The sequence below is a fragment of the Ixodes scapularis genome, unplaced genomic scaffold (assembly GCF_016920785.2).
Source record: "Ixodes scapularis isolate PalLabHiFi unplaced genomic scaffold, ASM1692078v2 PGA_scaffold3__209_contigs__length_174095766, whole genome shotgun sequence".
Taxonomy (NCBI): Eukaryota; Metazoa; Arthropoda; class Arachnida; order Ixodida; family Ixodidae; genus Ixodes; species Ixodes scapularis.
Window position 1 is genome coordinate 152391075 of NW_024609868.1, and position 15606 is coordinate 152406680.

Sequence of the window (15606 nt, forward strand, 5' to 3'; positions counted from 1 at the left end):
AACGTGCATCCCTGCATCTCGTGGGTGTAGCATGCCGAAAGCTGGGACCTTCTTTCATAGCCTTCAGGTTGGAATGGTTGAAGACGAGATGGTGCTCCATTCCTGACCCATGTATCTCTCGACTGCTCAGGGTGACGACCAGCATAAGTGAGACGACGGCAACTGCCACCACCACGGAGTAAGCGAAGATCTCTTTGTCGGTCATTCTTTGGTTTGTTCCCTTTCTTTTGAGCAGCTTCCTCGTCGACGCCTGATTGTAATACATCATTTCGGACTGCAAAATGCGCTCGTCGTTGTTTTCTGCTTCGCCGACACTCGCCTTCTCGAAATCATTGTGAGCGTACGACGCAATCATGTTCGGACCCTGCCACGCGTCGGATACTCTCGACTTTAGTTTCGAGCGGCTCTTTAACGTCTCATCCAGTCGGGTTTCAACCTCGGGCCCGACACTGTCAGATTCGCCTGCAACATCCAGCCTCTAGGCCCCATTGATGACTTCATAGCGTTTTGACGAAGACAGCTGATACTCTCGGTCGTTCCTCTGATCGGTTAATTTCGGGGAGTGCTGCGAATGCCGCCAGTGACTAAACTCGGGGCTGCCTCTTATATGCTTGTAAGTGTACTTTTCGGCGGAAGTGATGTCTCCTTGCATTTGTTCTTCGTACTCGTGGTCGTTCTCTTGCCACTGCAGGTTTACGGAAATCGGGGTTCCGACGGAACGTTTATGCTTCGTCTTGTCGGTGGTTTTCTCGGTGTCGTCATCTTTTATAATGGAGCCTCCCTTGGTTCTACTGCAGGTTAAGGAACTCTGAAGTGATGTAGGACCTTGAGAAGTCCACCCAAAAGTTGTGTTGAGTGCTATAATTCTTTCGAATTTGGGGCATCAATGTACCTGGTCTTTTGTGATCTTCCAAAGTTGGTCAGACCCGACAAGCATACCTATGCCAGGTACTGACGGTACTCCTGGGAACCATAACTCGTCTGCTACATGCCCTCCCTTTTCTTTGACGCTAATTGGAAATTCGCTGTCGGTTGGTATTTGAGGAATATCCTTGCAAATAAAGGGAGTTTCTACTGCTTCAAGTGAGCACTCTGTGCTGTCAAACTGACTGCGAAGGCGCACTTGGACCAGTCGTAGCTGCTGAGGTTGGGCGTTTGCGTTCCCGAACGTGTTCAAACGGAGGCTGATCTCTCCAAGAACTTGAGGATCGAGTAGGCGGGACATATCTGCGCGAATAAATGTCCGCTGGCTCCCTCGATCGATGATGGCTCGGAAGTAGCAGCTTTGGTCCTCTGAGAGAGCCCAGGCCCGGAACGTTTGGAGGAGAACCTCGTTGTCAAGGCTACATCTTTCCAGACTTCCGGAGCTGGCGTTCTGTACACTAGTAATCACGGTTTGTTGACCAGGACTCTTTGAACGCGGCTTCCAGTTCGGGTCACACATTGACGTGACGTGTCTTCCTGAGCACGTAGAGCATGAAACCTTTCCTCTACAGTCTTTTGCTCGATGTCCCTTTTTAGTGCATCGAAAACACCGCATGTCACCCGACAGTCGCTTTCTTTTTTCTTCATGTGGTAAGTCATTAGAGCAGGTGTCAGTTGAGTGCCTACTCGATTTGCAGAGGAAGCAATCGGGTTCTGTGTTTGTCTGTAACACTGCAGCTGCAGAGTTCGCCGATCGTCGTGTGTGGTCGGTCTGATTTTTTCTAGCTTCTGTGCTCGTTGTCTCAGCAATTCTAGTTCTTTCTCTATTTTCCACTTCGGCCCGAAGGAAGCTCAAGATCCGTGAAAGTTCCCGATTAACAAGCGGAGCTGTTGGGATGGTGCTGACCGAGATAGCGGAGCTGTGGCTTGAAGCGCGTGCTGCTTCACGTCTCTGCTGGACGGCTTCAGTCGACGTTGTTGGGTATGGGGAGCTAGTTCGTCGGTAGTAATCGACGACTAGGTCTTTCGGTAGTGCTCTCAGTATAATGTCAGCCATCATCGTGGAATACGTGTCTGACCCAACCCTGAGAGCCTTCAGTCCGCGGATGTTTATCTGTAGGTGGTCGTACATCCGTCGTAGACCTCTGGTGTCGTTTGATGAACTGACGGAGGGCAACGTCCGCAGTTTTGCCAGATGGTCTTGTTCGATCCGTCGTCTGTCTCCGAATCGACCAGAAAGAATATCTATGGCGTCATCGTAGCAGGCGTCAGTGGCTTGTAGGCCTGCGATCGCTGCAGCCGCTGATCCGGTGACAAGGGTCCGCAGATAGTGAAACTTCTGGCAGCGCGGGACGCTCTCGTTATCATGAATTGCACTAGAGAACTGCTCCCAGAAGCTCTGCCACTCACTGATGTCGCCGTTGAACGTCTGTAGATGTAGCTTTGGAAGCTTGATGCCAGTGCGGTTATTTTGGGCTCTTTCTCGGTTCGATGTTGTTGTTGACAGCGATGACACCGGTGGTGGCGGCGGTTGCACTTCGTTTTGCCGGAGGGATGACGCTTTGCTACCCAGCAAAGAGATCATTTTGGTAGCTATAGTCGTCGTACTCGACTACGGTGGTGTACTCTGCAACGAGGTCATTATCGGTAATGCAGTCTTCCATCTCGGAGTTTATTTGACGTAGCTCGCAGTTGCTTGTCGTCAGTCGTTCCAGCAGCGATGTTAGCGTTGCCGAATCTGCAGTTTCGAGAATTGCAGTGGCCTCGTTGATGATGCGGGTGTTCTGCGATCTTCGGACGGCTCGCTTCCCTTTCAGACGCTCCATGCATCGGTCTGGTATCCCGCAGCAGTAATCTGGGCGTTAGGAAATGATCTGAATTCCGCTTACGTTCTGCTGTCTTCAGTTCCCGGGTTTCGGCACCATGTTGTGTTTTTAGCGGAATACGTCGTTCAAGACCGTTCAATGGTAACAAACCACTTATTTACTGAGCGATATATTTACATATGTACAATACAGTCAAGGGAAGCACTGATCATGCAGTTCAATATCCGAGCTCCGTCTCGCGCCACCGACCCGTCTCTCGTGCCTCTGCCGATCTCGGATCTTCCTTTTTTTCTTCCTTGCACTAGCAGTGGTCTTTTGCAATTCACAACACAGGCCGCGCAAGCAAAGCGACGGCGGCCGCGACGGCAGGATTCGATTGAATCCGATTGCGACGACTGATGAGTGCTGAAGCACTCGATGAGTGCTTTGGCATCAAAGTAATGTCGTTCGGCTCGCTCGGAATTGAGGGCTGCCATTTTTGCGTCTGCTATTATCAATTCCCGCCGAAAAGGAACAACAAAAAAATGACCGCATCTCCACGTGGTGAATGATGCTGATTGGGGCGAAGCTCTGGTGGTGCTGATGATACTGACTTTGTTCATAGGTAGTGCTGATGGTGCTGATTTTTTTTTTATTGCTCATAGGTAGTGCTGAGTTCCGGGTTGCGTTTCGACTTCATTATTACTGCTTTATGGTCGGTGAAATGCAGAGCTAGTGGTTCTTCTAGCGGATCAGCTTGGATCCGCTAGAAGCCGTGGGAACGCATCTCCACCGCTTAAGTCAACGGTCCATGTCAGAAAGAGAATGTGTGGTATGGATCGTGGTTATATGTGCAGCTGAGCATTTGACCGCAGCGCCCTCTCGTCTATAAACGTTGAGCCAATGCATGCAAAGTTTAACGCGATTATATACGCATTTGACCGCATCGCCCTCTCCTGTATAGACGTTGAGCGGCTACATGCAACGTTTCATTCATGACATCCCCAGCTCTTGAGTTACTACCCCGTCTCAGAGCCCGGTACTCGACCCGCAGTCGGAGCCGAGTGGTTAAGGCGATGGACTAGAAATCCATTGGGGTCTCCCCGCACAGGTTCGAATCCTGTCGACTGCGCAAACATTTTTTTTCCTTTTTTAAGAAGACAGATGGGATGGCAATCGATGTGAGCACGGATGCCGGACAAGGCTAGACCCTAAGGAGAGTCGCCCCTAAAATGAAAGCCGTTTACAACTAACTCCCTGTAATGCCGAATTAGAGCGCAGCTCTTGAGGAGGAGGAGGGAAGGGTACTGAGCGAGGGTATACTCCTCCTCCCTCCTCCTCACCTCCTCATTCTGCCTGCTACTCCTCCCCCCGAGCGGCGTTGGCGTCGCCGTCGGCGTAACTGTGAGGTAACGTGACCCTCGTGACCTCACGGGGGTCACGTGACTTCACGGGAGTCACGTGATCTCATGGGGGCCACGTGGCGTCAAGGGGGTCACGTGACCCCCCTCGGAGGGGTCAGGGGGGCACGTGACCCCCGTTGACGCCCCCCCCCATCAAGGGGTGTCACGCGATCTCCCTGACCCCCCCGAGGGGTGTCACGTGACCCCCTGACCCGCCCTCCAATGGTTGTCACGTGACCCCCTTGACCCCTCGAGGGGGTCACGTGACCCAGCGTGGACGTTTCGGCACGGTGCCTAAACGTCACCATGTCGAAACGTCGCCGCGGTTATGCCGACGGCGACGCCGCTCAAGCCGGAAACGGGCGCCTAAGGCCTCATTCACACAGCTAGCCGGCGCCTCTCCCATCCCGGCACCGTCACGGGAGCACGCCAGGGCAGGGACGCGGTGGCAGGGACGCGGCGGCAGGGTGTTCGAACAGGCTGCGCAAGCAAAGCGACGGCGGCCGCGACGGCAGGATCGGATTGGATCGGGTTGCTTATTTATTCAGCTTAAGTTACAAAATAAAGAGATAATTGTGCCTAAACATTAGTGCGCATGTTTCTTTTTTTTTTTGTAAATTAAGGATTTGCGTCTGTTATTAGCAATTCCCGCCGAAAAGGAGCAACAAAAACAACACAACAAGCGTTGGCTGGCTGTTGGCAACCGAACGAGGAAAAATCTTCCAAACTTAGCGAAACTTCTCTATTTTGTGATTGGTCGGTTTTTGATGGGGACGGAACTCCGTCATCTGCCGGGACGCCGGGCCGCCGGTGCCGTAGAGCAGCTCCCTACGTCGCCCGGCACCCGGCGCGGCACCGCTTTCCGGCGAACACCGGGCCGAAAATCCTCTCCCCTGCCGGGAACGCCCCTCGCGACGGTGCCGGGATGGGAGAAACGCCGGTGAATGAGGCCTAAAGCCTCATTCACACAGCCGTTTTTTACCCCGTCCCGGCGATAGAGCCGGGCGGCGTTCCCGCCAGGGGAGACGGTTTTCGGACTGGTTTCGGACCAAAATCGGGCCGCCGGAGCCGAAATGAGCCGAGCGGCGGTGTTCTAGGTCCCCGGCGCCGACGGGAAGCGGGGGAGGCCGGCGCCCGCCCCATTGAGGGACGGCCAATCACAAAAAAGGAAATTTTCGCTCAATCTGACGAATTCTAAAAAGTTTCGTGACTATGGGCACGGCCGCGGGAGAGGCGGATTGACCGCACTCTATAGGAGTACGGTCAATCCGTACTCCTATAGAAGTGTGAAGAACTGGTGATTTCGGTGAAGCACAGGTTGCACAGCTGACGACTACGGCGATTAGAGGTACAGCCGCCATTCTAGGTACGTTTTCCCTACGGAATTGTTGACTGATCGCGTCCACCTTAACGTCGTGTTTTTCTTTCCGTCCACTTTCTTTTGTTTGTGTAACACAATTACATATCTGCTGCAATCAGGCACGTAGCCAGGGTTTTGTTTCGGGGGGGGGGGGGGGGGGGCGCAAACGACAAAATGCTGTATGGGGGGGAGGGGGAGAGGAGGTCAAGGGGGCTCCAGCAAAATGGAAGATTTCGGGGGGGGGGGGGGGGCAAGCCCCATGGCCCGCCCCCCCCCCCCCCCCCCCCTTCCTGGCTACGTGCCTGGTTGCAATTACGTGTTCTACTCGCTGATACACGGCCTCCATCTGAATTTCCTCGATTTCTTGTGCCAACTTCCGCCACTTGGTATCGGGCGCTCGCGCGTGCGCAGAACGCTTCTTCGAAAAAGTTTATTCCATTAAACGCGCCCGTCACCTGGGGCCACTCACGCCGAACAAGTGCCGCCTTATCACATTAAGTTTTCAGGCTGCAAAATAAAATATCTCTAGCAAACAAATTTCTAAATTTATGTTTTGTGTATTCATTCACGCAACTTGTCAAGCATTCCACAAGAATAACGGAATCAGTCTCGAATACACTAGACATTGTACTAAGATCTCGGCCTGATCTCATCTCAGAAATTACTTATTTACCTGGCTTCAGTCATCATTCCCTTCTGTCATTTCACGACGTCAACCTGTAGCGCCTTAAAACAAAAAGAAGGGAAACTATTCGTGATTACCGAAAGGCAAATTTTGAAGCTATTAATAGTAATCTATACGCCTTCCTCGATACATTTTTGAAGGACTTTGAAATTCGCAGCGTGCAATCCAACTGGGATATGTTCGTGACAAAGATCAACGATTTAACTAATAAGTACACAAGGCGACACTTTTAGCGCGAACACGACATCGGCGAATTTTCGCATTTTACTTCTAAATGTTATTACCGAGCACGAAATTTTATCGCTTACATTATAGTACTAAATGAGCCCTTTCCGTAGCAATATTTACTTGGATGACATCCCTTGGTTTAAAAAACAAAAAAAAACAAAAAAAACAAACAGGAAAAACCGGTGATCGCTTGTTCGCGCTAACAGTGTCGCGCTCTGTAGATTCCTCCCTACACTATCGTATCTAACATTAATGCTCCCTGGTGTAACCCCCACATCAGACGTCTATCAAACAGGAACACGGGACTGTACAGGTCGGCCAAATCATCCTCAGACGATGCTCGTTGGGCCGCTTACATACTGGCTTCCTATGAATTTGTGGAGGAAATTAAAGCAGACAGAGAGAAATACCAAAAAGTACCTTGTCATTCATGCATGCATCTGAAATTGAAAGAAATTTTGGCGCGTGATAAACCCTACTGATGATGATAATATCGCACTCGTTGACAGTTCAGGCCCCCACAACAATGCCCGTTTATCTTAAGTGAAAATTTTACGCGTAATTTCCCTGTAACTACCAACGTCCTACTGCTGAGTACCAATTCCTACGACTACCCTGCTATGTTTCCGATAATCATCGATCCTTTAAATATCGAAAGCATAATTACAACACTAAAACTTTCCTCTGCTCCTGGTTGTGACCTAATCAACCCCAAATGTTTTTAAATGTTCGAATTTTAATTGTTCAGTAATGCTACCAAAACAATTTCAGCAGTCAATCGATAATGGTTGTCTCCCTGCTGAGTGAACGGCCGGGAAGGTGATTCCACTTCATAAGCCAGGTAACAAGCATTCTCAACTTATTAACCGACCAATTTCACTCACCAGCATCTCATGTAAAAAATTTTGAACATATTCTGTCTTCCAACTTCGCCAACTTCCTTAAATCTAATTCGCTTCTCACGTCGTCACAACATTGCTATCGGAAAACCCACTCGTGTGAAACACAGTTGGTATCAGTCCTTTACATTGGCCAATAGCATCTTCTTAGACTTTTCAAAAGTCTTTGATAAGGTATGCTTAATATGTTACTCTATAAACTTCACCAACTTAACATGGATCCAAAACTTATTATGTGGGTTTTGCGTTTTCTGGTTAGCTGCTCGCAGTTCACTGTAGCTAACAGTCAACGGAGTGATCGCCGAGTGGCGTACATTGCGGTGTGCCACAAGGCTCTATGCTCGAACCTCTTCTTTTTCTTATATACATTTATGACCTACACTCTTGCGTCTCCTCCTATATCATTTTTTTTTGCAATGACTGTTTTGCATTTAGGGAAATAACTTACGAAATCTACATTAATACGCTCCAGTCTAATCTTAACGCTATTTGTCTTTGGTGCAGAACGTGGTGCACATAATCGAACGTTAACAAATGGAAATTTATGAGCGTGTCCAGAAAAATTTATAATCTACCTGTTTAACATCTTCACAACTCGCCCCCGGACGCTGTGACTAGTTATAAATATCTTGGTAAACATCACACCAAATCTCACTTGGACAGTTCATATAACATATACTTATAATTAATAACGCTAACCACATGCTGGGATATCTTCGACGTAATTTTGCAAACGTTGCCCCATCACTAAAACTTTTACTTTACAAAGCACTAACTCGTCCAAAACTTGAATATGCCGTTTGAATCTGGGATCCTTGTCATTAGAATCTAATTGACTCACTCAGAAAGGTCCAGAATAACCCTTTTCGTTTTATTTTGTCCAACTATAACATAACTCCGAGCATAAGCACAGACGAGATGCCAAAGACTTACCGTCTTTGGCATCTTGTCGTGAAATCTTTCGTCTTTGCCTCTTTTTCAAGTTGTTTTATCACCCCCATATCCGCGCCGAACTTATTTTACCTCCCCAATACGTTTCATCTCGATTAAATCACGTTCATAAGGTCAGTATCCCATCGTCCGGGACTAATGATTTTTTTCAGTCATTTCTCCCGCGAACATCAGAAGGGTGTGCGTGGGTAGAACAGCTTCGATAAAAGAGCTCCAACTGTTCAAGACCGCCTTAGCTAATATTGTCCAGATAAACGCCGTTTTTTTATGCTTCTAGTAACTCCTTTCTTTCACTTCATCATCATTTTTTTGTAACCACTCCCTTCTTTAATGCCCAAGGCCCTGGGGGTACATATAATAAATAAATAAATAAATAAATAAATAAATAATAGGAGCGCCCAGTGGTGAAGCGCACGCTCGCGTTTGCATATCTCCGGCTCTAGTATGCGTATTGGGACTGCGGCTTTTCGACATAGATATCTGTCATCAACGGCTACTCACAAACATCTGGCATCTCACCTCGGCCAGTAACTTCCTCAAACAACGACGTCAAGCGTAGAGGACCATACATGGTTGACTGGTCTTACAGGCCGGCTACGGTTTGTTCACTTCTCCTGCCGTCAACTATAGCTCATCCTGCCCCTCCTCATCGCCGATGACGTGCCTTCTAACCCCGGCCCACGTCCCATCTGCCCCGGTGTTCCCGGACAGTGTAAGATTTCATTGTCGCTCTTTCAGGTTCTCCAAAAATGTGAAGACGTCTCCATGCCCTCGTATCGATGCCTCATTTCGTCATCTACAGAGCGGTCTCGTGCGGCGAGCCAGCTCCCTCCCTTAAAGGGATACTTCAACGAAATTTGAAATATTCCCGTCGTGTTCAAAAATAGGTTGAATATGATCCACAATATCCGTAAATGACAATCCCACGTTTGTATTTTGATCCTGGTGGCTGTATTTTTCGTTATAAACGGCTCACTCTGGCAAGCGCTCGGAGAAGGCCCAGCTTAGAGCACGTGACATCCAACGCAATCGTGACGTAGGTCGTCTCAAGACGAGCAAAGCTACGGCGAGGCTGACGTCGAGAGGATGGCCTAGTAGTTCCAGCCACCGAAGCGGCTGCTTTTGTACGAATTTTGAGTGACGGGTTAATCTTCTATAATCTTCTAGGGGGACAATAGCGACTTCTGCGACACACAAAAGGGATTCTCGGGAAGAGGGGAGTTCCTCCTTCCCCCCTTCTCTCGTCATGGCCGGAGACGAGACAACCTCCGTCACTAGCTGTCAAGGTTCCTAGACGAGCATTACAAACGAGGCGTTAGCGACATCCACCAGGTGCTCTTTGCTAATCGTTTAATTCGTTTTAAAATTCCTTTTCGAGACTTTTTTAACAAGATATTGGTATGTTCCATGTGATACTGCTCTTTTGAACACATATAGACCAAAAAATGAGCGCCGAAATTTCGTTGTAGTATCCCTTTAAGGGGTGTCCAAACAGGACACTACAAAACGCACGACTCCGACAAATCGTGAAAATTGAAGCGGTTGCGTATGCTTCAATTTTCACGATTTGTCGGAGTCGTGCGTTTTGTAGTGTCCTGTTTGGACACCCCTTTAGCCGACGACCTGTTCCAGGATGGGGCACCAACCTCCACCACACCAGCGACTGCTCCCACCAGCCGCTCCGGGCAGCGCACTGACTTAGCTCCGGTAAGCGAAGTTGAAGACGGCGTACACTGTTCGTACGGCAGTCCGGCTGTCGGTGCATGGTGCTTCCCCGTCTCCCAATGAGATTTTCGTATGGTTTTCATAACTTTCGCTCCCTAAAGAACAAGCTACTCGACTTCCAAGAGCTTGGGTCCTCCTTCCCGAACACAATATTCGCTGTCTGCTGCAAGACTGAGTCTGGATGCCTCCGTTCTCGATGGGCAGATGGCACACTTCCTCGCACAATTCGCCCTTATGCGGCAAGATCGTCCTTCAACCTGCGGTGGCGTCTTCCTTGCTGCCTAGACCATTTCGCCCCGCCGGATCTGGAAGTAAATTTTGCCGAATTCTTTTGAGCTCAAAAAAGATTCTTCTGGCGTGTGTTCACTGCCTGCCCAACCTTCGCGAACACTCCTATACCCTTCTTCATGACAGCTTGCAACACATGAACCATAACAAGTTCACCGCGCTGCTCATATTTGGCGACTTCAATAGCCACATTAACTTGTCCGACCTCGACACTCTATCCCATCTGACCCACTCGACGACATGCTACTAGATACACTGGAAGCAGCTGGTCCTCAAGCAACACAAATACATCCAAGGGACATACATCCCTGGGAAATCTCATTGAGATATTGCAACATAGTAAATTTTATTTTGTCACTAGGAATTGATATTAAAAGTGTGTCTTGCAAAAATATACGCTCGCTTTTTGTCTCCCCGAGCTAATTATATTAATATTTCGCTGTGTATACAGACCATCCTGTTCTTTTCTGTGTATGTGTGTGTATTTTCTGCGTTGGTAAAGTGCTGCTGCTGCTGTTGCAGCTGGTGGAGAAGGGGATTCTGTCAATTAGTTCTTGCACTGCTTTTTCTCCTCTTCCCTCTCTTTTTGGTATGAAGAGAATCAAATAAAATTGAATTGAATTGAATTGAATATGTGCCAATATGCGGCAAATACTCCGGGGACATCCCCACGACATACCAATTGCCGCTTTGAGTTTATCCCGGGGAGCTACGTGACAAATCATTGCGGGTGACTCCCTTCTGCGGATGTTTCTCGGGTTCCTTTATTGTACATATCAGGTACATTTCTGCAGAAATGCTTGACTGTGAGGGGGCACGCTTCTGAATAGAAAGCAAAGATGAAGAAGCTTTTCATAAAACACCCCACAATATTTTGTCTCTAAACACTACTCCTTGTCCCTAGTAAAATATCTTATGTGAATAAGACATTTGATGGTCTAATAAACGCTTATGATTAAATAATATCATATACAGTAATACCTCGTTAACTCGAACACGGCTATTTCGAAATATTGGTTAACTCGTAAAATGTCCTTGACATGGAATGAGCTTTCATAGGCACAATGCATTTTGTCCTTGCCTATCTCGAAAGGTTTTCAGGACGGACTTCGGATATCTCAAAATCTCGTCAGCGAAAATCGCGAAAAAAACACACAAGAAACAACAAAAAGTGCCCTAAAAATTTGCGCGCAAAAAAAAAAGAGAAAGAAACGAACGCAAGCACAAGGAAAGAAAAAAAGGATACGCGGAGAGATGCATGTGCACCTCAAAAACGTTTGTTGTTTTAATTTTTCTTTTCCACTACCCGACTTGGGCAAACCAATGGCAAGCCGTGATGCCTGGCGTTCGATGCTTCCTCTCCCTCTAACGTTTTGTTCCGCTGCCTTTCGTTTTCTCTTCTTTCCTTCTGGGTACTCCCGTTTGCCTTCCCTACCAGGTCTGGTCGTGGTCTCCTCAGTCTCGTGTTTGGCAGAGGTGTCGGAGGTGTCTCGTTCGTTTCGAGAGTGTTGCGGCTCTTTGTTGCTTGTTCGCCATTTTTTTCTCGGTTGTTTCGATTGTCTTGGGGCGCCATACGAGCAAGAGTCAAGTGTTCAATTCGGTCATCGGTTGTGAATTCTCTGACGTTTGCGCGTGACTTGATTGACCGCGAACATGGCGCAGCCCAAACATGTTCAATTTTCCCCCTCTTTAATATAACCTGTGCTGTTGCCGTGATTGTTAGATGTTTTATTTAGCACATCACGAGATCAGAGGTAAACATTTCGGTTTTTGTGCTTATGTCGAAATTTTGCTTATCTTGAATTGTTTCACGGTATTTATGACTTTGAGTTAACGAGGTATTACTGTAATAGCATACAGAGCATTTATAAGAACATATGAGAACAATTTCATATTATATAAAAAGTTATAATAAACTTCTTATCAGTTTCTTATAACTGCTAATATAATATTATATAGTTTTTATATGTTCTTATAAGGTTATTTTATGTTCTTATTTGATCTTATTTAATCCTATGCGTTTATTGGACCAAGAAATTTTTTATACATAAAAGATTTTTTACTAGGGTTGAACATTGAAATATACTGACGTTCAAATATGTCTGTGTCGTTCTTTAGAAAACCGAGTCGTGTAAATTTACTTCGTTTAACCTACTTGATGCACCGTTGTTTTTTATAATTGTGAAACTTGTAGTCACACGCATTTTCAGTGTGAAATATAAAAATCCTGCAGATGAGTACAAATCAGATATATGAAGCTTGCAAATTAAGCATTTGTTGTCCTTTTTACTAAATGTCTACTTTTTATGCCGAATTAAATCTACAGATGTGTGAGCCATTTGTCTCCTCGTAAACATCTGCCATGTTTTCAGTGACTAGCCCTATCCTCTGAGGAACAAAGGCAGTGGAAATGCTGACAGCATGGCTTACCTTCGGAGCGGGTCCCTTCAAGAAAATTACGGGTAGCATAGGCATGGCACAAAGTTCTGGAAAGTGAGGATAAAACCGTCTATGGGACATCCCAAAATGTATCCCATCCAAACTAAAACAAAATAAACGTATGAAGGCAAATTAAAGGCTGAATTTTCACTTGTGCTAACACAACAAGCTTAATATAATGTAAATCAGGGATCGTGATAACAAAAAGATTTATAGGGAAATACTTGAATCCTTTCATTGAACCGGATTTGATTAAATCAACGGAACACGCAGGCGAGCTGTTGAACTTTCAACATCTTGAAAACCCGAGACCATGGAGCAAAATGAAGGAACGGAAAATTCTGTGTCGTCCCAATTTTTATTCGTCGGTCCCGGGTTTCCAAGACGTAGATATGCTAAGTTTGAAGCTGTCGGATGTCTGTCCTGGGGCCAATAGCAGATGTCGCCCAACCATCTGACTTGTCACTGACAAATATCTTACCTAAAAACAAAACAAAACAAAAAATGCAGCACTGCATTTTGAAAAATGCACCGTACTTCAAAAGTTAAACAAAAATGTTAGATAGAAATAACTCATTTGTTTTTCTACAAAACTTCAGTGCAAATGCATTTTCCATTACAGCTAAAAAAATTAAAAACCCTGCAAACTTGTCTCAAAATTGGTGTCTTCTCTTCAAATCAATTCATCATAGTATCGTTGGTGTACTTTCAAATTCATATGTCAGTAATGTATATTCAGCAGACCTCAACAATCAAATTCACTACGCATCTGCATCCTCTTCTTCTTGAACAGGTTGAACAGGTGCTTTCTGTAAACGAAAGACAGGTGTTTTTCAGCCTAATTATCACCCAATTCTCATCCCCTTTCTGCAAGCACACAGATCAATTGAGAAACAACAATGTGCAGAGTGCTAACTATTTTCTCCCCGGTACAGTCGAACACACTTGAACGCCACATCCTGAAGGGGCCATTAACGTAGTGTGTGGTGGTAAAAATAATAATAAAACAAAATATATTTCGAAGCGACGACCGAGACATTTTCATACTAATAATTGGGAATAATTAATGTGTGGTTTGAACTCAGTCAGTAAAAAACACTGTGGCGCCATCTCGTGGCGATGTCAGCGCATGTACCAGAGCACTAATGCTAACGCATTAAAATAATTGGAGAGTGAAAGCGGTAACTCATTGCAGCGCAGTGCCCGTGTATATGTGGTAAGACGCGAGTAGATCACTGGGAAAATATAACAATATTCAATAATGGCTTCATCCACTATAGGTTCAGTTTGAAACATGAACCCGCAACTGAGTGCTCCGAACCTCATACTTAGCAACAACTTGCAAAATGCCAAGAAAAAAAAACGCGCACACAAGCGAATCTCGAACAAAAACTCACCGGACTTAGAGGACTCAAGTCCTTAGAAGACTTTTATTTGTTTCAGTACCCTCAGGGCCACTAGGGCATTGGAAAGGGGAGGGACAATATACAGTACGAAATTTAGTAAAAACAAAATCAAATAATAATAAAAATATAATAATATCCTTATTATCTTTGAAAAAATACAGGTGTAGGCGTGCTGGCCCACGAAAGCAAAGATGCTTGTATGTGGGACCAGGCAGCCAACAACATACCGAGACACACTAAGCACTGGAGAAACAAAACAAAAAACAATAATGTAGGAATTTGGAATTTGGGCAACGAATACGCACTAAGTAATTATATAATTATTACTGCGCGAGCGTGAGGCACCGTTCGCTTGCATTCCGTTTTACCGCACGAAAGGATGATAAGTTCAGCAGACTCTGGCAAACTAGCTGTTGAACATCGAAGGGACATAGTGTCATTTTAACTTTTTTCCACAATTTGTTTGTATCTTAGGGACCTTGAACCTATCTGTACGCCACAAGTCTCTTTTTGTTTTCTACCTCTTGTTTAAAAGTTCTACTGTAATAATTACTTGTTATTATCACATATTTATGGAACTGATTAAATGACAATACTTCTAATGCGCGCATTTTTTCTTCCATGTCTAGTTTATCAAACACTGACCCATAAGAAATATTGTTTACACTATATTTTATGATTCTATCGATTCCCTGTTTTTGTACTCGGAACAATTCCCACATATCGTAATTCCATACCGTATAACTGATTCTCCTAGAGATATGAAAATAGTTCTCTGCAAGTTTACAGAACATGCACTTTTTAGGTTGTAAAGATACGCCGATACCACCCGCATTTTCTTAAGAATATATTCGATTTTTTAGTTCCAAAGATGTTGGTCAAATATTAACCCCAAATATTTAACCGAGGAGTCATAAGGTAATGGTCTACACGTGCAAATGTGTTGAGCATGATCATGAAGCTGAAGATATATGTTCGGTACTAGAGTAATTTGTTTATGGGGATTCCGAAAACAGACTAATTTAGTTTTATTAACGTTCACAGAAATGAGATTACTTGAGAACCAGTTAACTAATACATCTATATCGCTTTGAAGCAGCGGAACCGCCTGGTTATAGTTGTCATGCGGTAGTAATAGAACAGTATTATCCGCGTATTGAAACATTCTAGATCGTAGTTGTAATAACCCTAGATCATTCGCATATATATTAAACAATAACGGACCTAGTGTGCTACCCTGTGACACGCCGCAATCGACTCTGAGTTTTGTACTAGTGCTGCTTCCAATTTTAACCATCTGAAACCTGTTTGTAAAGTAGTCAGTGAAGAATTTCTGAAACGGGTCCCTGAGACCATGCTTATTGAGTTTTGATAGGAGAAGTGCGTGATCAATTGTATCAAATGCCTTCGACAAGTCCAAAAAGAAGGCAAGGGCTACTTTATTATTTTCAAGTGTTTCATTAACACAGTCCGAGAAAACTTCAAGTAATGAA

The 15606-nt window shown here is 45.7% G+C and overlaps 1 protein-coding gene across 1 annotated transcript in view; it reads right to left on the reverse strand.

Moving 5' to 3' along the window:
- Window positions 1-478: 478 nt before the first annotated feature.
- Window positions 479-15606, reverse strand: part of LOC121837331 — an 88198-nt gene continuing 73070 nt past the window's right edge. The window contains exon 3 of the mRNA XM_042292927.1: window positions 479-791. Within this exon, the coding sequence (XP_042148861.1) occupies window positions 479-791 (313 nt within the window). The remainder of the gene's footprint in view (window positions 792-15606) is intronic.